At 41.5% G+C, this 25586-nt stretch overlaps 1 protein-coding gene across 1 annotated transcript in view; it reads right to left on the bottom strand.

Annotated features, from left to right (window-relative positions):
* The window catches only part of megf11 (multiple EGF-like-domains 11), a 322648-nt gene that overhangs the window by 271750 nt on the left and 25312 nt on the right, over positions 1-25586 (bottom strand). Inside the window, exon 2 of the mRNA XM_048615768.1 lies at positions 1195-1287. Coding sequence (XP_048471725.1) covers positions 1195-1287 — 93 coding nt within the window. The remainder of the gene's footprint in view (positions 1-1194; positions 1288-25586) is intronic.

Here is a 25586-nt window from a genome sequence, read left to right as displayed (position 1 = left end):
GCTTGGCCTGCTGTGTTCATCCAGCTCTACACCTTGTTATCTCAGATTGTCCAGCATCTGCAGTTCCTACTATCTCTGTTACTGTAATCAAACTGCTGCCAACCCTCTGGCATTCAACACAATTTCTAATTATTGGAAGAAATATTTTAAAATTCTTCAAAGAGCACAATTTTCTGTTGTTAAATCCTGTAAACCAGTCAGAAACATTTCCTCTATCTACAGGAAACTTTTAGACCCTTCCGACATTGTTTTGGCTTCGTAATATAAGAAACCAGTAAACGTCCCTTTTTTTATTCATTTGTGGGACATTTAACAATTATTATTCCTCCTTGTCCAATTTCCTGTTTCCATGTCAAGCATCAAGCATGCATTTAATCTTAATGTCCATACAATAAGTGCAACAGATGACATTTACTCTTAATGCCTATATCCACTGGTCAAAATTACTTAACTTTAGCTTTTCAAATTCAATGTAACTTTGAATAACTGTTTCCTTATGCTTCAAAACATCTGCCTTTACACTTTAGAAACTGACTCCCATATACACACCTTTTATAATGCTTCACATTTCATAGAAAACTTTTGACAAAATGATGCATAAATGTTACGAGCCCTACCCAGCAACCTGTCCTTTATTCATTTTGCTCGTTATATTCTCAAAGAATTCTACTAAGTTTATCAAACAAAATTTGCTTTTTGTAAAACTACGTTGACATTGCTTGATTGTTTTCTGAGATTTTCTAAATAGCTGACTACTGCTGCTTCTGTAAAAAAAAAGGGGCCCATGCAGTTTTCCAATATTAAGCTAACTGGTCTATAGTTTCCTATGTTTTCTCTCTCTCCTTCCTTAAATAGAGATGTTGCATTTTCAGTTTTCCATTCCACCGGAATCTTTCCAGAACCAAGGGAATTTTGAAAGATTGCAGTCAAAATATCCACTACCTCTGTAGCCAATCCTTTTGGGGCTCTAAGACGCAGGCCATCAGTGTTTAGGGACTTATTCATCTTTAGTCCAATTGTTTTCACAAAAAAAGTGGAAATAACAATCGAAAAAGTAACCTTTGAATAAAACTAAACTCTTTTACTTATTTGACATAGCAAATCTTGTGCATTCATTACAGTTATATGCAATAATACAATTGCATTTTAAACAACAGGTGAATGTACAAGTTAACTATCAATGTTCTCACTTACCACTTGAGCAGTCTGTTCCTCCCCAGCCAGGCTCACACTGGCAGGTATCTGGAGAAACACACCTCCCGTGCATGCATTCTTCTGTGCACAGTGCTGTAGGAGGATAAATAATGCATTAATATTTGCACAATTTGAAATAGTAAAAAAATTAATATTTTAGCCATATCAAATATTGAAGAAGGTCTCTTACCATCAGTGACCCTTTTAAAAATTAAAAGTTATACAATAAACCGCAATTAATCTTATTTTCCAGGTTAGTAATTGTGGTTCTATCAGGATGTGGCAATGCCACCATTGGGTCAAGTGGCTGGGAAGGGATAATTTAGATAAGTTATAAGATGGCTGAATGAACATCCGCTGAAGTGTCATTAACACACATTGCTTTACATTGTTCATTTACAGTTTGTTTTAGTTCCCAGGAGGTGATGGTCTAGTGATGTTGTAATTGGACTGGTAATCCAGAGGGCTAGGTTTTGTACAGAGGATGTGGGTTTGAATCCCACAATGGCAGATAGTGGAATTTAAGTTCATTAAAAATATCTGGAAATAAGCTCTAATGAAGACTATGAAAACTATTGATTATTGTTGTAAAAACCCAAGTCCATTGATGTTCTTTCGGGGAGGAGAACTGCCATCCTTACCTGATCTAGCCTGCATGTGACTCCACAACCATAGCAATGCAAATGACTCTGAACTAATCTTTGAAATGATCTTGCAAGTCACTCAGTTCAAGGATAGCACAGATGAGCACAAAAGCAGGCCTTACCAGCATCATTCACTTCCCATGAATAAATGCATTTTAAAAATCATAATCCTGGGCTCTGAGTGCTAAATGGTGGAAGACGACTTTTAGTCCTCAATGGGCATGGAGACAGGTTGATGTAAAAATCTTCATTAGCAGCTTGCATGCCTGTTCCCAAGCTCCATCACACCCATGGTCACATTTTCCTAGAGATGGGGAGTTGGCAATGCCAATAGAGGACGGCTGACAGACTTCGCTGAGAAACATTCTGGAAGAAATCAGCTCAGTCACAAGGACTGATCAGCGAGTGTAGTGAGGAAGAACCCAGTGTCAAGGAACGAAAGGCAGATATCCCTATCCTCAATGACAGAAGGGCCCAAAAACATCAGTGCATAAGACCAAAGCAGTTGCAGCAGTCTTTAGCCAGAAGTGCAGAGTGGATGATCCATTTCTGCTTCCTCGATTGGTCCCCAGCATCACAGTTGACAGTCTTCAGGCAATTTGATTCACTCTATGTGATATCAAGAAGTGGTTGGAGGCACAGCAAAGGCATGGGCCCTGACAATATTCCGGCAATTACACTGAAGATTTGTTCTTCAGAACTTGCTGCTCCACAAGCCAATCTCTTTGAGTACAGTTATAACACTGGCATTTACCTGGCAATGTGGAAAATAGCCCAGGCATATCCTGTACACAAAAAGCAAGACAAATCCAAGCCAGCCGACTATCACCTCATCAGTCTACTCTCCATCAACAATAAAATGATGGAAGGTGTCATCAACAGTGCTGTTGAGGAGCACCTGCTCAGCAATAACTTGTTCAGTCTAGGTTCTGCCAGGGCTGCTCAGTTCCTGACCTCAATAGAGCCTCGGTTCAAATACAGATAAAAGAGTTGAATTCCAGAGGTGAGGTGAGAGTGACAGCCCTTGACATCAAGGCTACATTAGACCGAGTGTGGCATCAAGGAGCCCTAAGGACCACTCTCTCCTTGACTGTCTCGTCCACTCCACACTCCCCACTAGCCGCACCACACCCGGCACCTTTCCCTGCAACCGCAGGAAGTGCTACACCTGCCCCTACACCTTCTCCCTCACCTCCATTCAAGGCACCAACCAAACCTTTCATATCAGACAGAGGTTCACCTGCACATCCATCAATGTGGTCTATTGCATCCGCTGCTCCCAATGTGGCCTCCACTACATTGGTGAGACCAAGTGGAGGCTCGGACACCGCTTTGTAGACCATCTGTGCTCTGTTCGCAACAAACGACAACACCTTCCGGTCGCGAACCATTTAAACTCCCCCTCCCACTCCCTGGGCGACATGTCCATCCTGGGCCTCCTCCAGTGTCACAATGACGCTACCCAGAAACTGGAGGAGCAGCACCTCATATTCTGCCTTGGGAGCCTACAGCCCAATGGCCTAAATGTGGACTTTACCAGTTTCAAAATCTCCCCATCCCAGCCTCATCACATGACCAACCTCTCTCATCCCTGCCTCCCTGACCTGACACAACCTGTCCATCTTCTCTCCCACCTATCGGCTCCTCCCATCTCACTGACCAATCCCCACCACTCCCTACCTGCACTCACCTATCACCATCCCACAAACCTTCCCCAGCCCCACCCCTCCTCTCTTTATTTATTTCAGAGCTCCCTTCCCCCTCCTGCATTTCTGAAGAAGTGTCCCAAGCCAAAACGTCAACTTTCCTGCTCCTCTGATGCTGCCTGGCCTGCTGTGTTACTCCAGCTCCACACTGTGTTATCTCTGACTCCAGCATCGGCAGTTCTTACTATCTCTGATACCATTTTGGATACTGTTGGGGTGGTATAGCCTCTCAGGAGAGTATAACAGCAGCAGCCAGGCCTGTAGCACCACAACTGGCTCTGCTATAGAGAGACAGTAGGAACTGCAGATGCTGGAGAATCTGAGATAACAAGGTGTAGAGCTGGATGAACACAGCAGGCCAAGCAGCATCAGAGGAGCAGGAGGGCTGACGTTTCCGGCCTAGACGCTTCTTCAGAAAAGACAAGATCCAAGCGAGGAATAATGGTCGGAGACTCACTAGTTAGACAGGCATTTCTGTGGCGATGTTTGAGACTCCAGGATGGTGTGTTGCCTCCCTGGTGCCAGGGTCAAGGATGTCTCTGAGCAGCTGCATGAAATTCTGAAGGGGTGAGGGTGAGCAGCCAGAGGTTGTGGTGCGTATTGGTACCAATGACATAGGTAGAAAGAGGGATGAGGAATTAGGAAAGAGGCTAAAAAGCAGGACTCGAAGGTAGTAATCTCTGGGTTAATGCCAGTGCCATGTGCTAGTGAGGCATGGAATAGAAAGATAGGACAGATGAATACATGGCTAAGGAGCTGGTGCAGGGGACAGGGCTTCAGGTTCTTGAATCGTTGTGACCTCTTCTGGGGCAGGGGTGACCTGTACAAGAGAGATGGGTTGCCCCTAAACTGCAGGGGAACCAAAATTTTTGCAGGGAGGTTCACTAGTGTTACTCAGGAGGGTTTAAACGAGAGTGGCAAGGGCCTGGGAACCCAATCAACAGGTCTGCAAGTAGAGGGATTGAGGGGTAGGTGCATGTTCATACCAGTAAATCAAAAAAAAAGGATAAGCAGAGACAGGTAAATGAATATTATGATATTAATGGGCCAAAATGTGTTTATTTCAACGCAATGAGTATCATAGGTAAGGCAAATGAGCTTAGAGCCTGGATTGGTACATAGGACTATGACATTGTGGCCATTACAGAGACTTGGTCGAGGCAGGGTCAGGACAGGCTGCTCAATGTTCCAGGGCTTTGTTGTTTTAGACAAGATAGAGTGGGAGGTAAAAGAGGTGGAGGAGTTGCATTACTAATCAGGGAGAATGTTACATCTGCACTCAGAGAGAACATACTGGAGGGCTAATCCACTGAGGAAATATGGGTAGAACTCAAAAATAACATGGGTGCAATCACTCTGATAGGATTATACTACAGGCTCTCCCAACAGCCACCGAGACATTGAGGAAGAAATATGAAGGCAGATTACAGAAAGATGCAATAAAAAAGAGTTGCCATAGTGGATGACTCTAACTTCCCTATAATTTAGTTGGGACTCCCTTCGAGCAAGAGGCTTAGATGGGGCAAAATTGTCATGTGCATCCAAGAGAGTTTCTTGAAACAGTCCGATTAGAAGTAGTCCAAGCCTCAATATCTCTAGTCATCCAATGTTCCCTATTCCTGCCAGCCTTGCCCTTCACACGAGCAGGTATATGCTATCCCTGAACTCTCATTGGGCTCCCACTTGCCAAATGTCCCTTTACCTGCGAACGACCACCCCCATTCAACGTTTGAAAGTTCCTGTCCAATACCACCAAAATTGGCCTTGCCCCAATTTAGAATTTTGATGTGTGGACCAGGCCTATCCTTTTCCATAACTAATTTAATACTAATAGAATTATGGTCACTAGTCCCAAAGTGCTCCCCCACTAACACCTCAATCACTTGCCCTGCCATTTTTCCCAAGCGGAGGTCACATTTTGCCTATTTCCTAGTAGGGCTAACTACATATTGGTTGAGAAAGATTTCTTGAACAAACTAAACAAATTCCTCCCCATCCAAGCCCTTAACACTATGAGAGTCCCAGTCTATGTTTTGAAAATGAAAATCATCAACTATTACAACCCTATTATTGTTACAGCTATCTGTGATCTCCCTATATATTTGCTCCTCTATTTCTTGCTAATGAGAATTAGAATTAGATTTATTGTTGCTTGTGCTCAAGTATAATTCCATCAAGGTGATCACCCCTTTCTTATTTCTCAGTTCCACCCATATAGCTTCACGGATGATCCCAGGAAGATCCTTTCCAAGTATTGCCATGATGTTTTCCTCATCAAAAGCACAACTCCGCCTGCTCTCTTGCCTCCTCTTTCATCCTTGCTATAGCATCTGTGCCCAAGAACATTCAGCTGCCAGTCCTGCCTCTCCCTCAGCCATGTAATAGCTATAATATCCCAGTCCCATGTTCCCATCCATGCCTTGATTTCATCTACCTTACCTATCAGGCCTCTTGCATTGAAATAAATGCATTTTAATTCATTTTAAATTTATTTTCTCTTTTCAATGTTAATTGAGATAATAATTATTCTCTCTCCTCAGGTACTCAAAGTTACCAGTTTTTTTATTATCGTCTCAGGATGTGAGTGTAGCTGGATATGCCAATACATATTGCTCCCTCTTGGTGGACAAAACCTATAAAATCTTAAGGGGTTTAAACAGGGTAAACACAGGACACCTCAAAACAGTTTCCTTTGACTGTGGAGTCTAGAACCAGGGATTACAGGCTAAGGTTATGGGGTAGGCATTTAAGGACTCAGCTGAAGGGAAATCTCTTCACCCAAAGTGCAGTGAGCCTGTGGAATTCTCTGCCACAGAAAGCAGTTGAGCCATTGACCTCAATGTTTTCAAGAAAAAGTTAGATATAGTTCTTAGGGCTAAAGGGGTCAAAGGGAATGGGAAGAAAGCGGGAACAGAGAAAACATCCTCTCTGGATGCTTCACAGCGTGGTATGGCAACTGCGCTTCCCAAGATTGCAAGAAATTGCAGTCATGAACATAGCCCAGTCTATCACGCAAACCAGCCATTCATCCATTGGTTCCATCTATACATCCTGCCTCGGGAAAGCAACCAACATAATCAAAGATTCTTCCCCGGTTATACTCTCTTCCAGCCTCTTCTATCAGGCAGAAGACAGAAAAGTTTGAATACATGTGCAGTGACTGGAACTAGGGCCAGATGAATCTCATTGACTTTGAGATCCTGGATTGGAGTTGTAAACCTGGGTGAATCAGAGAGCCCTAGGTGACACGTGTAAACAGGAGATTCAGAGAGTCTCCTCATCCTAGGGACTAGCTCCAAGCTGGCTGGTCAGAGGCCATGTACTGTGCACATGTAAATAAAGGGTGACTTAAGACAGGATACTGGCCTCTGTGCAGTTACTTCAGTGGTGACGAGAGAAAACAATGTGCTCCCAAAGAAAATTCTCTCACAACAGTTGTCTTTGGGTTGAGTAAGTGTTTCTGGCACCATGTCTTTATGTGGGAAGCTTGACTTGTTCAAACCTGCTGTCAAAGTCTGGGCCCAGTATGTGCAAACAATGTGCTATTTATTCCAGGCGAATGACATTGCAGCAGATGAAAAGCAATGAGTAATCCTTCTGACTGCTTGTGGACCCTCTGCCTTTTCGGTTATTAGTAGTCTAATTTTCCTGAGGCACCAACCACTAAAAACTTTCAAGATTTGATGGATTTAGTTAAGGAATATTACAACCCCAACCGTCCTCTAATTCTGTGATGCCATCAGTTTTATTCAGCCGTTTGAGAACAAGGGGAATCCCTATTGGGATTTTTGATGAGATTAAGATGACTGGCAGAGGCATGTGATTTTGAGCTAACCCTGATTGAGATGCTCAGAGATGGTTTGGTATATGGGATTAATGACATAACGAGCAGAAGCACCTACTAGCTGAAGCCCAACTGGACTTCAAACAGGCATTAGAACTGGCCTTATCATTAGAAAATGCGGCAAGTGGAGCATGTGAGCTACAGGGCATCCCAATGACAGTGGACACTCTCATCTGACCGACTGAACTTGGGGAACATCACCTGAGTGTAGGCAATCGCACAGCCTCATGCAGGACATATCTTTAGCACAGGGACCCTAGGTTAACCCACAGCAAAACCCCAAACAAAGCCAAGCCTTGGCCAAGTGGTTAAAATTTATTTCAACATGTAAGAACAAATTCAAGAACAGCTTCTTCCCCGCTGTTATCAGACTTTTGAACGTACCTCTCAAATAGTAATTCTGATCTCTCTCTCTCTCTGCGCCTTCTCTGTGGCTATAACACTATATTCTGCCTTCGTTTCTGCTACTTTGATGCACTTCGTATGGTACTATCTACCTGTATAGCACGCTAAACTGACTTTGATTGTCAGCCATGATCACATTGAATGGTACAGCAGACTCAAAGTGCTGAATGGCTTACTCCTGTTCCTATTTTTGATGTTTCTGTAGGTCTTCTTAGAGTTCAACAACTTAATACAATTGACTGATTTTCTATGCCAGTCAGCCAATGATTGTGTGGAATTGGAATCACATGTAGACTAGGTGAGAAAGGACTGCGGGTCACATTCTCAAGGGTCACAAGCTTCACAGTCACCTATGCTAGCAGCAGCCTTTTATTTTCAGGTTTTAGTTTAATCTGAATTCAATTTCTCAAACTGTCTGTTGGGATTTATGCCCAATTCTCTGTTTGTTTTGTCTTAGTCTAGTAAAATATATACTACATAGACCGATCCTAACACCTCTTCAAAACACAAGCCCCAATCCCCTCTATCTTTGCAAGTAATGGTCCCAGCTCATTGTCTCTACCTGTCCAAAATTCTTGATCATCACATTGTTGTCCCCCAAATCCATTTCTATACAACCCAGAACTCTGCTTGAAATTCTTCAATCAGATTTTCACCTCAAAATGATCCTAACTGAAGTCAAAAAATAAATTTTGTTGTTACTATGAGATCCCTCCTTGTCCATACAGACTTTAGCATGGCCTTTCAACATCTCTCATCCACTGTTGAATTCAACAGGACACTGTTGGCTTTACCTATACAATTGTAGCCAAGAAACCTTCAGCACTGACTCCTGTTTTTGCATCTGCATATCATCTATCAAATCCAGGAATTTATCCTAGACTCTCTACTAAACATCATCTACAGGTCATCTAACAACATGGGATAAACTGCCACACATATGCTATACAGCATTATTCACCATCAGTTCTGAAGAGAAATCAAGTATTTATAAATCACAAATGTGGTCTTAAAAAAAATCACTTTGGCACAGAAGTGATGTTACCTATGCTGTTTGAGAAAACAAGTTTGTCATGGTTATGTTTTAAATTAATGACATTGTATAGTGGCCTTTGTGCATCACATTTTTCTAATAGACTAGTTTTGGTGGACTGGCTCAGTTGAACAACTGTGCTCAAATATCATTGATCTGAAAATATTAGCATTCTTGGCATGATGCTAAAATCAGTTTGTAGTTTCATTCAAGCTAGCAATAAAAGTGACCTACATTGTGCCCTGTAACCATGCCAGCTCAGTAGTAACACGTTTAGCATGAATTATTCTAGTCTTTCCAAGGTCACCCAGCCAGTTAAATTAAGCTGTTTCTTATCTGGAAAAATGTCAACATGAAGTGTTTAAAAGCATTTCACTTAAAGCTTCTTACCTTCACAGGTCTTATGGGTACTAAGTTACACTGTGCTATAATGATTATGGTAATTACACCAAAAATAAATTGAATGCTTGCAATGTCAAAATTTAGGGAGGGAGTCAATTTTGTACTTAAAGTAAGAAATATTTAAATGAGGGAGTAGTGTAACATTTTTACCAATAGTCAGCATTAGGTATTACGTAGCATTACTTTAGGGAAGGAAACTGCCATCCTTACTTGGTCTGGCCTACGTGACTCCAGACACATAATAATGTGGATGACTCTGAACTACCCTATGGGAAATTAGGGATGGGCCATAAATGCTGAACCAGCCAGTGCTGCCCACATACCATGAATGAATATTTAAAAAAATAGTTCTGGGTCAGGTGTAAAATTATACCTTTTTTGTTGATAGGCCATCAAGTGATATGAACTAAGGTGCGTAAACATGATGGAATGGCCTACTTCTGCCATGACAATATTATTTGCTACAAAGCAGGATCTCTACTACAGTATCAGGAATGTGTCTCCAATTTAGAAGAGCAAAGCTAATGTTTAATTTCCCGCAGTATAAAAGTTGAGGCCTGGCTATGTCAATTTAGTTCAAACTTTGTGTTGCTTCATGTGTCCAAGAATTAGCAGTAACTACAGCTTATCTTTTAGACAGTAAAGAGTATACAATACTCCATCCTACCCAAAGAAGAAAGGACAGTGCAGCTGATGTGGTATCGTGCCTATTCCACAGTACAGATCATTGATTCTTTATGTATCACACAGTTCTGGCAGATGAGAGTTATCTCTGAATGCCAGTTCCACATCCACCCAACCTTTTTGTAGAATTCCTGCCATGGACACTTATGATCCTGTCTCTCAAAATTCAACTTCATTGAGAATGGTTTGTAAGTGAGACTTATGAAATGTGGAGTATTTTCTTTGTCTCTGTGCCCTGGTCCCCTTAAGGGCTGCTGATCTACACTGAAGAAAGATAGGAAAGCTACCTGAGTCTACATGGAGATGCAAGGTAAGAGACCGTACTATATTGTTGTTTTAAATTGTTAATGCAACCCCATGCTACTTGTTTTTATGTGCTTATCATTAACCAAACTGGCAGGACATGCAGATGTTGACAGTTTACATAAACTATACAAAGAGGTGAAGTTTCCTGACAGACACCATTCACAATGGATCGTATGTTTAGAATTTTAATATGACATGACCTAACCTAGCTTTGGTATACAATCTTTAATTCCCATTACACCTCTGAAACTATAATGGCTATTTCATAATGTATATCCTATTTGGACTGGAAGAAGGTTACAAAAGATGGCACTTCAGTATTTTTCACATCTGAGACATAGCATTATTCTTTATTGAGGATAATTTATTTTTTAAGGTATTTCCATCTGTTACTTTCCTTGATTTTTTTTCTGTGCCAAGTGTCATCCTAGTAGAGGAGTAAGAGTCCCCTGTGGGATTTCATTAGTGAAGTGCAGCAGCTTTGGGTCCTGGCCTTTCAAATTCTCACTCCATGATACTTTCCACCTTCCTACAAATAGGACAGTTGAGAATTCTTGTTCTCACAAGTGTTGGTGCATACTGGTCCAGGATTCTAATGAACTGCATCATTCTCTGATCCACTTTATAGGAATGCTCTATTATTATCTGCTATTTATTTTATTCTGCAGCCTTCTATATAAGGTACTGTTCCGGAAGAGTTAATTTTGAAGTTGCATTAAGCACCACACAATTTGATGAAATTCTTTGGTAGAGTATCAGACAGTCTTGTATGAAATCCTAATGGGGTTGGAAATTAAATACTTAGTCAATGTAAGTTGTACGTATTGTCATCATTCAAAAACCTCTCATTATGTTAGACAGGTGTTTCTTCTAGGTAAGACTCACCAGTGATCTATCCTCTGGCACTGATCATTAGACAGGTCCTTTGAAAGAGTTTAAAACAGTAAGAAGGAGGATTGGCAAGCTTTTATGGTGGAGTAGTAAGATCCATACCTCTAGGCTGGGGATCTGGGTTCAAGTCCTACCTGCTCCAGAGATGTGTCATTACATCTCTGAACAGGTTGATTCAATAATGTCTAGAAAGGAGGATTAAAGTTAGGCCCTTGTGGTGGAGTAGCAGTATCCCTATCTCTGAGCCAGGATGTCCAGGTGCAAGGAGATAGCAAGAATCACAGATGCTGGAGTCAGAGTCAATACAGTGCGGAGCAGGAGGAAATCAGGTCAGGCAGCATCAGAGAAGGAGAGTTAACGTTTCGGGTCAGGACCCCTCACCAGGTGAGGGGGAAGGGAGCTGGTAAATAAATAGAGGGATGAGGGGCAGGGCTGAGGGAAGGTAGGTGGGATGGTGACAGGTAGGGGCAGTGGGGATTGGTCAGTGGGAAGAGTAGGATGGATAGGTGGGAAAGAAGAGGAGAGGGAAGGTTGGATATGGGATGAGGCCGGGGGTGGGGAGATTTTGAAACTGGAGAATTCTGTGTTCAGGCCATCAGACTGGAGTCTCCTGAGGTGGAATATGAGGTGTTGTTCCTCCAGTTTGCATTTGGCAACATTGTGGCAGCAGAGGAGGCCCAAGATAGACATGTCATCAAAGGGACTGGGAGGGGGATTTAAAATGGCTGGCAACCGGAAGGTGTTGTTGATTATAGCGTACAGAGCACAGATACTCCGCGAATCGGTCACCAAGTCTGCGCTCGGTCTCACCAATGTAGACAAGGCCACATCAGGAGCAATGGATGCAGTAGACCAGGTTGGAGGACGTAGAGGTGAACCCCAATCGGATATGGAAAGGTTAGCTTGGGCCTTGGATGGAGGTGAGAGGAGAGGAGTAGGGGCAGGTGTAGCACCTCCCACAGTTGCAGGGAAAGGTGCCACGTATGGTGGGGTTGGCAGGGAGTGTGGAGCGGACGAGGGAGTTGCGGAGTGAGCAGTCCTTACAAAAGGCAGATAGGGGTGGGGAGGGAAATATCTCTTTGGTCGTGGGGTCAGATTGCGGGAGGCAGAAGTGGTAGAGAATAATGTGCTGAATGCGGAGGTTGGTGGGGTGGTACGTGAGGACCGGGGGACTCTGTCCTTATTTTTGTTAGGGGGAGGGAGGTTGAGGACAGAAGTGTGGGAAATGCAAGAGATGCGGTTGAGGACATTTTGGATTAATGGAGGGGAAAGTTGTGCTTCTTGAAGTAGGAAGACATCTGGGATGTCCGGAAGTGGAGCGCTCCATCTTAGGAGCAGATGCGGTGGAGGCGGAAGAATTGGGACTAAGAGATCTCATTCTTACAGGACGGTGGGTGAGAGGATTTGTAGTTAAGATAGCTATGGGAGTCAGTGGGTTCGAAATAGATGTTGGTGTTGAGATGGTTACCAGAGATGGAGACGGAGATGTTCAGGAAGAAGAGGGAGGTATCGGAGATGGTCCAGGTGAATTTGTGGTTGGGGTGAAAGGTGCTGATGAACTGTTCAAGCTCCTCCTGGGAGCACAAGGCAGCGCCAATACAGTCATCAATATAGCGGAGGAAGAGGTAAGGGCTAGTGCCGGTGTAACAACAGAAGACGGACTGTTCCACATATCCTACAAAGAGGCCCATAGCCGCCCTGCTCCAAGTCCCACCGGCTCCAAAGATGTGTCATAGCATATCTGAACAAGCCGATTAAAATATCTAGAAAGGAAGATTAGTGGCAATACCCTACCTCAACCACACAGAATCTAAATTACACTTCATATTTATCTTAGCAAAGTCTGTGTCATTTAAGTGAGAAGACTGCTTCTTTCTGACACTTCCAAAGGTCATAGTTAAAAAGATTGTGACTTGGAAATTCCTCGGCAGCCTCAGATTGCTGATGAAATCATAAGAGACTGGCTCTGTGAAAAATTCCAGCAGATACTCATTCAAATAATATTGATTAGACACCCACACGCACTGGATTAGCAAACCAACCAGAAGGTTAAAAAAATTCAGGGAAGGTATAAATTCAGGAAGTAGGCATATCAAGTAAATTCCATATGTTAGCGATTGCTTGCAATTAAGAAATTGATTGAAATGGCTTATGTCATAAAAGGTGAGCATCAACCTGTTGTAAGGCTGATGTGGAAATGCTGCTGGGTCCATATCGGAAGAAACTATGATACAATAGTTGGGAGTATCAAGGACCAATGTTTATCGCAATACATGGTACCATGTTGACTTATTCAGAAGCAAAGTCACTTGGCAGCATCCATGTCCAGTATCTCAAATCCTGTTCCTATACATGCACTATTACTATCATCCACCATATTAATCTGATCGTGACAGAATATCTCACATGCCGCAAGAGTTAGTTTACACGATGCATTCCTCCTGCAGAAAGTACAGCAGCCAAAGTGAAAGCAGTTGCATGGTTGTGATGATGGAGTAATCTACCAATGATTGGCATTTAACAATAAATGTAGAGAAAACAACAACAATATGTGGCTTCAAGTCTGGCTTGGCAACTGGGAATAGTGATTTATGAATCACTCGGGAGAAAAAAATTGTAACTGTTTGGTCACAATCGGACCTACTTTTGAGGATGTAAGTGCTGTGCTCCATGATTTCTTGTAAACATCTGAACCAAAATTGGGTCACACCATTTTTCATGGTTCCCTAGCAGCCACTTAAAACAGGTGTTTAATTATGTGCACATGCAAATGAGAGACTAACGTCTGTTTTTGGTTCTTTTACTTACACTTGAATACTCATAACAATGTAGGCACCAGGCATTCCCTGGACGGGATTATTAAAGGGTCAATCTTGTCTATGCTCTTGCAAGAAAGAAAGACAAGATGCATTTATATAGTGTTATTCATGACCATAGCCCCATCTAAAATACTTTGTAGTCAACCAAGTTCTTTTGAAAGGCTTTAAAGGATGGAAGTGGGATTATTTTCCAGCTTTTTTTCAGTTCTGTTTGAGCTGAAGTAACTTGGTCTGGCTTTGTTTTAACTTCCGCTATTTACTGTGACTGATTGCAAAATGCTCCTATCTCTGTATTAGTGAGAATCTACTGTCTTTCAAGGATTATTAAATATTGCATGTCCAAAGACATTAACTCTGCCAATTAAAACTCTCCAACTCTTGTGCATGAAAAGTCAACTGTTATGGACCAGACAAAATCCCCTCAAAACATATTAAGAAGATAGTCTAAACCAAACCATTTCTTACTTTAAAGGTATGTGTATGGTGTTGCATTCCAGATGCAATTCGACTGGTCAAATTACCAGATTTGAAGCAAAACACACGTTATTCATAAAACAGTAGTTAAAATACAACAAAAGATAAAATAAATAAAAGAATTGGCTTAGCTGTAACTCTACCGAAATAATATACAGTAACTGTAGTGACTGGAGCAATGTCAGCCAGGTCGATCTCAGAGTACGAGTTCCCTGATAGGACCAGGTTAGCAATCTGCGCAGGGAGCCCCCGCTGGTAGATATAAACAGGAGTGTTGGAGATTCTGTTCACTCTAGGAGTCGACGCTGTGCTAGCTTGGTCAGTGTCTTGCACTATGCACATGTAAATAAAGGATGATTTGGTTTCGGGATACTGGCCTTCATGGAGTTATTTCAGTGACTATTACTAATTAACTGTTCCAATATATTAAACATCCCATAAACACACCTTTGACAAAAGGCAAGTTCAGAAAAATAGATTGTCTCACAGGCAATTCTCCAGTCCATGAAGAAAAACATCACGGAAAACTCAGAGACTGGTGGAGGAAAGATGTATTGTAGCTTCCACCAGCTTCAAGATCCATCAACAACTACTTCTGAAAACTAAAATTTTAAACTTCTGATTCTGTGGGAGCTTGACAACACCTATTCAGGCTGCTTCTATTGTTCTAACTTAAAAAAAAACCAGGGCCTCACAAATTGTTCACTAGATCTGAGTAGACTACTTATTGCCACTCTCTCAACCTTTCTTCATTAAAAAAATCCCAAGTCAAAATGCACCTCCTAAAGCCATGGTATCATCACACCTTCCCCCCTTAAAAAAAATCATCATAGAAAGATGGCTTCATTTCTAGAAACATTTAGTGTCACACTATTAGTACACCACAATACATATACATTACATTGACTCTAAGCATGAAAACATTCACTACTACAGTCCATTTCAGTCCATTTTCTTTTCACGCCACCGAATACCTCAGTCTTCCTTCAAAGTCGGCAATCATGTTCTCTCATCCAAAAGTGAACAGGATACGTATCAGATTTTGTAACTGCATGGACTTTCCGATAGTCCATACATAATCGCTGGGCATTATCTGGTTTTGGTTTTGGCATCTTTACTATGGGGGAGCTCTATTCACTGTGACTCACTTCAATTATAGTGTCTTTGAGCATGCGTTTAATCTTTTTTTAAACCTGTGCCAAATTTAGAGGGTTAAGTCTAAAGGATGTTGCTTAACTGGAAATGGCATTTCCTATTTCTACATCATGCATAATTACATTAGTACTTCCCAGCTAATTCCCACATATCTCTCCATGTGATTATAATAACTCATTTTGATTTTCCTCTGGAGGGTAATTCAGTGGTTTATCCCAATTTAGAACTTCTTCATTATCCAATTAATTTGAGGAATGTCCAATTCAGAACCATCTGAACTTGCTTCTTCATTCTGTGCAGTGATCAGTAACACATTCTCCTTTTGATTTCCTTCTCTACCAAAATACCTTCTGAGCATATTCACATGACATATTCTGAGAGACTTCTTTTTATCTGGCATTCTCATCAAATAATTCACCTCACTTAATTTCCTTTCGATTTGATAAGGCCCACTAAACCTTGCCTGTAAAGGTTCACCTGCCATTGGAAGTAATACTAACACTTTATCTCCAATATCAAAATTGCAAATTTTTGATTGCTTGTCTGCTTCCTGTTTCATCACATGCTGTGCTGCTTTCACATGCTGTCTGGCCAACTCACCTGCTCTATTTAATCTTTCCCTAAAATTTGACACATAATCAAAATGTGTGGTCTCTGAACTCTGACGCACCAATTTCTCCTTAATTAATTTCAGTGGGCCTCTCACCTCATGCCCAAAAATGAAATTGAATTAAAAACAGAATTTGGTAGATTCATTTGGTGCATTCCTAATTACAAAAAGTACAAATGGAATTCCTTTATCCCAATCGTCTGGATAGTCTTGACTATAAGCCTTCAACATAGTCTTTAAAGTTTGATGCCACTGTTCTAATGTTCCCTGCGGTTCTGGATGATACTCAGTGGACATGAATTGTTGTATTCCTAAGCTATGTATAAATTCCTTGAATGATGTTGATCTAAAATTTGATCCTTGACTAGCTTTTATCTCTGTGGTTGATTTTTAGTATCAATTTGTGGGATGTGGACGTAGCTAGCCGGCCAGCATTCATTGCTCATCCTAGTTGATCTTGAGAAGGTGACAGTGAGTTGCTGTGGGTTGACCCACAATACCGTTAGGGAGGGAATTGCAGGATTTTAACCAGCGACACTGAAGGAGCGGCAATATATTTCCAAGTCAGGATGGTGAGTGGCTTAGAGAGGAACTTGAAGGTGTTCCCATATATCTGTTGCCCTTGTCCTTCTAGATGGAAGTGGTCATGGGTTTGGAAGGTGTTTTGAGGATCTTCGTGAATCTCTGCATCTTGAAGATAGTACACACTGCTGCAACCAAGCGTCAGTGGTGGAGACAGTGGATACTTGTGAATGTGCCAATCAAGTGGGCTGCCTTGTCCTGGATGGTGTCAAGCTTCTTGAGTATTGTTGGAGCTGCAAACATCCAGGCAAGTAGGTAGCATTCTATCACATTCCTGACTTGTGCCTCTCCAAGGGGAGGTGATGACCTAGTGGTATTATCGCTGGACTGTTAATCCAGTGACCCAGATAACATTCTGGGGACCCGGATTCAAATCAAGGCACATGATGGAATTTGAATTCAATAAATGTCTGGAATTAAAAATCTAATGATGACCGTGAATCCATTGTTGATTGTCAGAAAAACCCATCTGGTTCACTAATGTCCTTTAGGGAAGGAAATGGCCCTCCTTACCTGGTCTGGCCTACATGTGACTCTAGACCCACAGCAATGTGGTTGACTCTGAACTGCCTGATGGGCAACAAATGCTGCCTAGCCAGCAAAGCCTTCACCCCATGAATGAATAAAGAAAAAGGTGGTGCACAGGCTTGGAGGAGTCAGGGGGTGAGTTAATAGTATTGCTAGCTTCTGACCTGCTCTTGTAGCCACTGTGTTTGTGTGGTGAGTTCCAGTTGATTTTCTGGTCAATGATAACCCCCAGGATGTTGATAGTGGGGGATTCCTTGATGGTAACACCGTTGAATGTCAAGGGGTGGTGGTTATTGTCCAGATTTTGCTGCATTTGAACATGGACTGCTTCAGTATCTGAGGAATCGCAAATAGTGCTGAACACTGTGCAATCACTTGCGAACATCTCCATTTCTGAAATTATGATTGGAGTTATTGATGAAGCAGCTGAAGATGGTTATGCTGAGGTCACTAGCCTGAGGGACTCCTGCAGACATGTCCTGGAGTTGAGATGACTGACCTCCAACAACCATGACCATCTTTCTATGTGTCAAATATGACTCAAACCACCGGAGAGCTTGGCCCTGATACCCATTGATTCCACCTTTGCTAGGGCTCGTTGATGCCACACTCAGTCGAATGCAACCTTGATATCAAGGGCTGTCACTCTCACCTCACCTCTGGAATTCAGTTGTTTTGTCCATGTTTGGACCAAGGCAGTAATGAGGTCACGAGCTGAGTGGCCCTGGCAGAACCTAAACTGGGCGTCACTGAGCAGATGATTGCTGAACAGGTGCTGCTTGATAGCACTGTTGATGACACCTTCCATCACTTTACTGATGATCGAGAGTAGACTGATGGGGTGGTAATTGGCCAGGTTGGATTTGTCCTGCTTCTTATGTACAGGATATACTTGGGCAATTTTCCACATTGTCGGGTAGATGCCTGTGTTATAACTGTGCTGGAACAGTTTGGATAGGGGAGCAGCAAGTTCTGGAGCACAAGTCTGCAGTACTATTGCCAGAATATTGTCAGGGCCTGTAGCCTTTGCAGTATCTAGTGTCTCCAACTGTTTCTTGATATCACGTGGAGTGAATGGAAGTGGCTGAAGACTGGTATGTGTAAAGCTGGAAAACTTTGGAGGAGGCTAAGATGGATCTTCCACTCGGCACTTCTGGCTGAAGATTGCTGTGAAAACTTCAGCCTTATCTTTTGCACGGATGTTTGCGGATATTTGTGGAACCTCCTCCTCCACCGAGTTGTTTAATCATTCACGACTGGATGTGGCAGGACTGCAGAGCTTAGATCTGATCCATCTGTTGTGAGATCACTTAGCTCTGTCTATAACTTGCTGCTTGTGCTGTTTGGCATGCAAGTAGCCCTGTTCGGTGGCTTTGCCAGGTTGACATGTCACTTTCAAGGATGCCTGGTGCTACTCCTGGCATGCTCTCCTGCACGCTCTACTGAACCAGGGTTGATACCCTGGTCAGTACATATCTAGTAAAAAATTTGAGCAACTCTCCTACAGTCCTTTTAGCCGTGATACTGCGTCATGGAATGGCCTCTGGAAATCTGGTGGACACACCCATTATGGTCAACAAACATTGATTCCCACTTATTTGTTTTAAGTAGGTGTCCTGCGCAATCAATTAAGAGTCTTGTGAAAGGTTCCTCAAATGAGTAGTCAAGTGACTTCTGAAAGCCATTTAGTAAGATTCTTTGCATGCATTTTAAAGACAGAATAACCCTCTTTACAATATATATACATTTGTAACACTACAAAACCAGATTCTTTTAAAAACATAAGAGATTCAAAGGGCAGTTTCAATGGAAGCAGACTTCAGTCTGACTTTCAAAAGTAAGAGCTTTCAACAATTAGTGAGAGAATGTAAACTGGCTTTCTTCAAACTTTAAGAGTTTTTTAAATTGCAGAGACAAAGCCAGCACCTTCCTTTGGCTTCTAACCAACTTGTCCATACCAAGAATCCATTCAGCTACCTGGAAGCCAAACACATAACTGTTGTCAGGTTGAAGGCTGCAGACCAATCTGTTACTCATTGCTGGATGCATCTCAGTTTATGCACACTCCTTGGTGCCAGTTCATCTACAACTAAATGTCCCCTACTGGTTGAACATTCAACGGTATAAGTGGTATCTACAATAAGTACTCATAGCTCGTATTTAAAAAGTGCAGTAATCTTTTACACATAACTTGGTTTTTATAACAGTCATATCTCTATTTCAGTCCACAATCAAAAATACAGAAAAATAAAAAGATACAGTCTTTACATGAATGAATATCCTTCAGAGAACTACACAATGAAATGACAGACCTCCTTCATTGTAAGAATGTTGTGATTGTAATAATTTGCTTCTAATATGCATGTGACATTAATACATGGACTAGTAACTGCAAGACAAATATATAAATTGTATAATTAAGTTAACTGATTCTTATTGCTCTGAATAATATTTTACTTTTATTTTACAAAAACAAATTAATTTGCTTAAATGAATATAAAGTAATATTTCATTCTATTTAGCCTCTTAAGAATTGTAGTGTTTAAAGTTTAGTTTGAGCCGCTCTCAATATTCTTCCCTCCATTTTCATTTATATTCTTAAGTTTCCATATATTAAATACTCTCTTCTGTCAAAAGGATCAGCAGTAAGCTTTCCTCTGGTGTCTTTACCCACACTGCTTTTATTACAGCAACTTACAGTTATATAGCTGTTTCAATATAAAATATCCTGTGGTATTTGGCAAGGGGTTGGTAGCAATGTAGGTCAGAAAGGATGGTGATAATGCACAAGTGAAACATGTTGCAAGAAAAGAGGCAGGCTGCCTCATTTGGCACCAATTGTCATTCAAGGAAGGATGCGAAATCATAACAGCCGTACCATATTTGTGAAATTGGACATAAATTTAACTGTGGCGAAGTAGAAAGCTGCATGTGGCAGAGGTGCTGTCAATTATATACCCTGCCCAATTCTGTCAATCCACTACCACTTGTTTTGTATCCCCACTGAAGTTGAATTTGACTTCACCGCTCCCAGAATTAAATGAGAATGAGTAAAGATTAATAAGAATGAGTAAAGATTTCAATGGTGAAGTCTCAAAGTAAAAACAACTTTAAGGTTAACTTACTAACATGGAATTACATGAAGCCGACACGGTTTGAAGTTAAATGTAAGCTTAAACAGATCATTAATGTTTTGCACAGTCTGATTCAACCAGAAGTGGTGACTGGCTAGTGGGATGCCACATATGGCAAAAAAGCAGAAATCATGTTGGAAACCAAAAGCAATGGTTGCATATGTCCTCATGTCCTGTTGCAGGTTAATTAGCTGCTACATATATTTCATTACAATAAATCTGAAGGATGTTATTTCTCAAACAGTATTATTTAACTTGGTGAATGATTACACAATTCCGAGATGCAGAGAGATCTAGGTGTTCTAAGTGCATAAGTTTCAAAAAATTAATTTTCAGGTACAGAAAGTGATTAAGGATAATGGAATGCTTTCCTTTATTATGAGAAATTAAACATAAAAATAAAGATGTTATACTTCTGTTATACAGGACATTGGTGAGATCACATCTTGAATATTATGTACAGTTCTGGTGTCCTTACTTAAGGATGTAAATGCATTGGCAGCAGTTCTGAAGAGGTTTACAAGATTGATACTTCGAATGAATGAGTTCTCTTATGAGGAAAGACAGAACAGGGCTGGTTTCTTTTCTATACAGTTTAGAAGAGTGAGGGGTGATTTGACTGAAGTTTATAAAATCCTGAATGGGCCTTGGCAAGGTGGGCATGGAATGGATGGATGGGCGTAAGTGAATCCAGAACTAGAGAACACTGTTTTAAAGTTAGAGCCTGCCTTTCTAGGGCAGAGATACAGAAAAAAATCGGTTGTGCAACTTTGGAACTCCCTGCCTCAGAAGATGATAGAGATGAGGTAACTCAATATTTTAAGTGCAGAGGTAGATACATTCTTGTTAGGCAAGAGAATCCAGAATTATTGGGAATAGATGTGAACGTGGAATTCAGAACAAAAGCAGATTAGCTTGAATCTTACTGATGGCACATCAGGTTTGGAGGACCAAGTGGTCTACTTCTGCTCCTAATTAGTGTGATTTTAAAAATGCTGCAGAATAAAAAAATGCAACTTTAGAAGGATGCTGTTATTGGGAATTGATGCACAGAAAATCATGTCCATGCGCTAATGTCCACATGCACAGAATAAAATTATAAACTATTTCCTTAGAACATACTGTTTTTTAGTGTAAAAGTTGAGTTTCTAAGACTATTATTGGTAAGGTTGAAATCCACGCTCTGCCATTGCCTCACTATCACAGCTGCAAAACTAGAAACTGTTCCTGCCAATCATACCCACAAAAGTGCAAAGAGAACAAAAAGTATAATTTATTATGAATCACTTCAATGTCATTGTTTTGCAATCTAACAGCAATATCAACATCTGCAATAAGGTGTGATCTTCAACACATCTCAACTCAGAAGACATTTTTCTTTATGTCCTCCTCCTGGATGAAAGGTCCAAATGTTCCTCAGCTATATTTTCAAGCCACCTTCATCTATCCATCTTTAATATGAACATGAATGACTCGATTTAAAATTGTTGTTTTGAGAGGTTTTTCCTTTTGAATATTATTATTGATTAAGCTTTCTGAACATACGCAATAGAACTACTGTAAATATATTCTTTTCATGGCCAGCTGTCATCATTAACATGGTTTTTACCTCCAATACATTTCAACTTCTGAGCTTCTTTTTCATTCATTCATGGAATGAGGGCAGCACTGGCTAAGTGGACATTTATTGCCCATCACTAATTGCCCTGCACAAAGTTGTTCCTTTTACTAAATTTGATACACCATGCAAAGATAGCTTTGAAATCTGCATTGTCAAACTTACTTGCTTGTTTCAGGGTGAAGATTTGTATAGAATCTCAAGAAACTAAGGAGTCCATTCTGTGATTTTCATTGGCATATTTTACACTTTAGTATTCTAATTGCAGCCACATGCTGGGTTTTCCTATGTGCATTTATTCTTAGATATCTGCCTTAACTGTATAGAGAGCTTCCTCCAATTCGATTGATTGATTATCACATGTAACAGAGTACAGTGAAAAGCTTTGCTGACAAGTAGTACAAGCAGATCACTGTAAGCAAGGATGTACAGATCAAAGGGTGTGAGAAAATATCTAGACAGACATACAGATTACACTGGACAGGGAGTGTGCGAGGCAAGATCAACGTTAGCAAGATCAGCATTATTAAAGGCTAGAGAGGCCATTCATCAGTCTAATAATGGCCGGGAAGAAGCTGTTCCTGAACCTGTTGAGAGAGAGGTTGTTCTCATCGCACCACGTCAGCAAGCCCTCTATCTCTCTTCTACATTTTGTTAATTGTTAATGCTTGTTAATTTCGTTGTTAATTTCTAATGCTCTTCTCCAATACCTTTAATTTTCTAGCTGCTGTTTAATTATTTGTCTGCTCTGCAGTCTCAATGATATTAAATTTAAACTGGGTTGCATTCACCATTCACTACTGATACCATATTAAAAGGAATAATTATCTACAACATAGAGGACACCAATGAAGGAGTAGCCTTTACATTGTAGTGGCATGGTCTTACATGACAAGCTGAATGACTGCTGAATGACGGGATGGTTTAAACTAGATCGGCAGGGGGTGGGGAACCGGATTTATAATTCAAAGGATGAGGTATTCAACCTTCCAACAGACACAACAGGGAGTGAGGTTGTTTGTAAAGAAATACGGTCGATGGAGCATAATTGTGGACACAGAGATGGTTTGAGGTGTGTACACTTCAATGCTATAAGTATCAGAAATAAGGTGGATGAACTTAGAGCATGGGGGGGTACTTGGAACTACGATGTTGTGACCATTACAGAAACTTGGGTGACTCAGGGAAAGGAATGGTTGTTGGAAGTTCCGGGATTTAGATGCTTTAAAAGAAATAGGGAGAGTGGAAAAAGAGGCAGGGGAGTGGCATTACTAGTCAGGGCTAGTATAACAGCTACTGAAAGGCAGTTCGAGAATGATATGTCTACAGAGTCAGTTTGGGTTGAGGTCCAGAACAAGAAAGGAGCAGTCACTTTGTTGGGGGCTTTTTACAGACCCCTAACAGTTGCAGAGAAGTAGAGGAGCGGATTGGGAGGCAGATCAGGCAGGACTTACACACTTAATGGTAAGGTCCTAGAGCGTGTTGCTGAACAAAGAGAACTTGGATTGCAGGTTCATAGTTCTTTGAAAATGGGGTCACAGGTAGATAGGATAGTGAAGGAGGCATTTGGCATTCTTGCCTTTATTGGCCAGTGAATTGAATATAGAAGTTGGGAGGTCAAGTTGCACCTGAACAGGACGTTGGTTAAGCCACTTTTGGAGTACTGTGTGCAGTTCTGTTCTCCCTGTTATAGGAAGGATGTTGTTAAACTTGAAAGGGTTCAGAAAAGGTTCACAAGGATGTTGCAAGAGTTACAGGGTTTGAGCTATAGGGAGAGGCTGAATAGGTTGAGGCTGTTTTCCCTGTAGCGTCAGAGGCTGAGGGGTGACCTTATAAAAGTTTATAAAATCATGAGGGGCATGGATAGGGTAAATAGACAAGGTCTTTTCCCCAGGGTAGGGAAGTCCAAACTAGAGGGTATAGGTTTAAGGTGAGAGCAGGAAGATTTAAAAGGGACCTAAGGGGCAGCAGCTTTTTCATGCATTTGGGTGGTGCATGTGTGAAATGAACTGACCGGGGAAGTGGTGAAGGCTGGTACGATTACAATATGTAAAAGGCATCTGGATTAGTGTATGAATAGAAAGGGTTTAGAGGGATATGGACCAGATGCTGGCAAATGGGACTAGATTTGTCTAGGATGTCTGGTCGGCATGGACGAGTTGGACTGAAGGGTCTGTTTCCATGCTGTACATCTCTATGACTCTATGACTCTATGATACTAGAAAGGTGCAGAAGTCACAGGGTTGTAGTCATGGGTGACTTAAACTTTCCAATGTTGATTGGAAACATTTTAGTTGTAATAGTTTAGATGGAGCGGATTTTGTCCAGTGCATTCAGGAAGGATTCCTGACACAGTATGTAGATAGACCAACACGAGGAGAGGCCACTTTGGATTTGGTGCTTGGTAATGAACTGGGCCAAGTGTTAGACCTGTTGGTAGGAGAGCATTTTGGCAGTAGCGATCATAACTCTTGTTACTTTTACAATTGTCATGGAAAAGGATAGGTACATACAGCAGGGTAAGGTTTTTAATTGGGGGAAGGGTAATTACAATTCTGTTAGACAAGAACTGGGTAAACATAAATTGGGAACAGATGCTGTCAGGGAAGACCACTATTGAAATGTGGAGATTGTTTAAGGAATGCATACTGCGTGTGATTGATATGTTTGTCCCTAGCAGGCAGGGAAGATGCGGTTGAGTGAGGGAGCCTTGGTTCTCAAGAGAGGTCAAACGACTGGTTAAGAGGAAGAAGGATGCTTATGTAAGGTTTAGGAAACAAGGAACGGACAAGGCTCTAGAGGGATACAAGTTATCCAGGAAGGAGCTGAAGAAAGAGCTTAGAAGAGCTATAAGGGGGCATGAGAAAACCTTGGCAGATAGGATCAAGGAAAACTCCAAGGCTTTTTACATGTACGTGCAGAATAAGAGAATGACCAGAGAAAGGGTAGGGCCAATCAAGCATTGTAAAGGGTATTTGTGCATGGAGCCGAAAGAGATAGGAGAGGTCCTTAATGAATACTTTTCTTTGGTATTCACAACTGAGAGGGACCTAGTTGTAGAGGAGGACAGTGTGAAACAGGCTGGTAGGCTAGAGGAGGTCGATGTTAGTAAGGAAGATGTGCTAGGAATTTTGAGGAACTTGAAGATAGATAAGTCCCCCGGGCCTGATGGGATTTATCCAAGGATTCTATGGGAAGCGAGGGAAGAGATCGCAGGGCCTTTGGCGATGATCTTTTCATCCTCACTGTCCACAGGTACAATGCCGGAAGATTGGAGAGAGGCAAACGTCATTCCCTTGTTCAAAAAAGGGAATAGGGATAACCCCGGAAATTACAGGCCAGTTATTCTTACTTCAGTGGTGGGCAAATTATTGGAAAGGGCTCTAAGAGATAGGATTTATGATCACTCAGAACAGCACAGTTTGATTCATGATAGTCAGCATGGATTTGTGAGGGGTAGATCATTCCTCACAAACCTTATTGAATTCTTTGAAGAGGTGACCAAACACATGGATGAAGGTAGAGCACATGGATGTGGTATACATGGATTTAAGTAA

The sequence above is a fragment of the Rhincodon typus genome, chromosome 33, assembly GCF_021869965.1.
Source record: "Rhincodon typus isolate 14 chromosome 33, sRhiTyp1.1, whole genome shotgun sequence".
Classification (NCBI taxonomy): domain Eukaryota; kingdom Metazoa; phylum Chordata; class Chondrichthyes; order Orectolobiformes; family Rhincodontidae; genus Rhincodon; species Rhincodon typus.
Note: the sequence above shows the minus strand (reverse complement) of the source record. Positions and strands in the feature narration are given on the sequence as shown.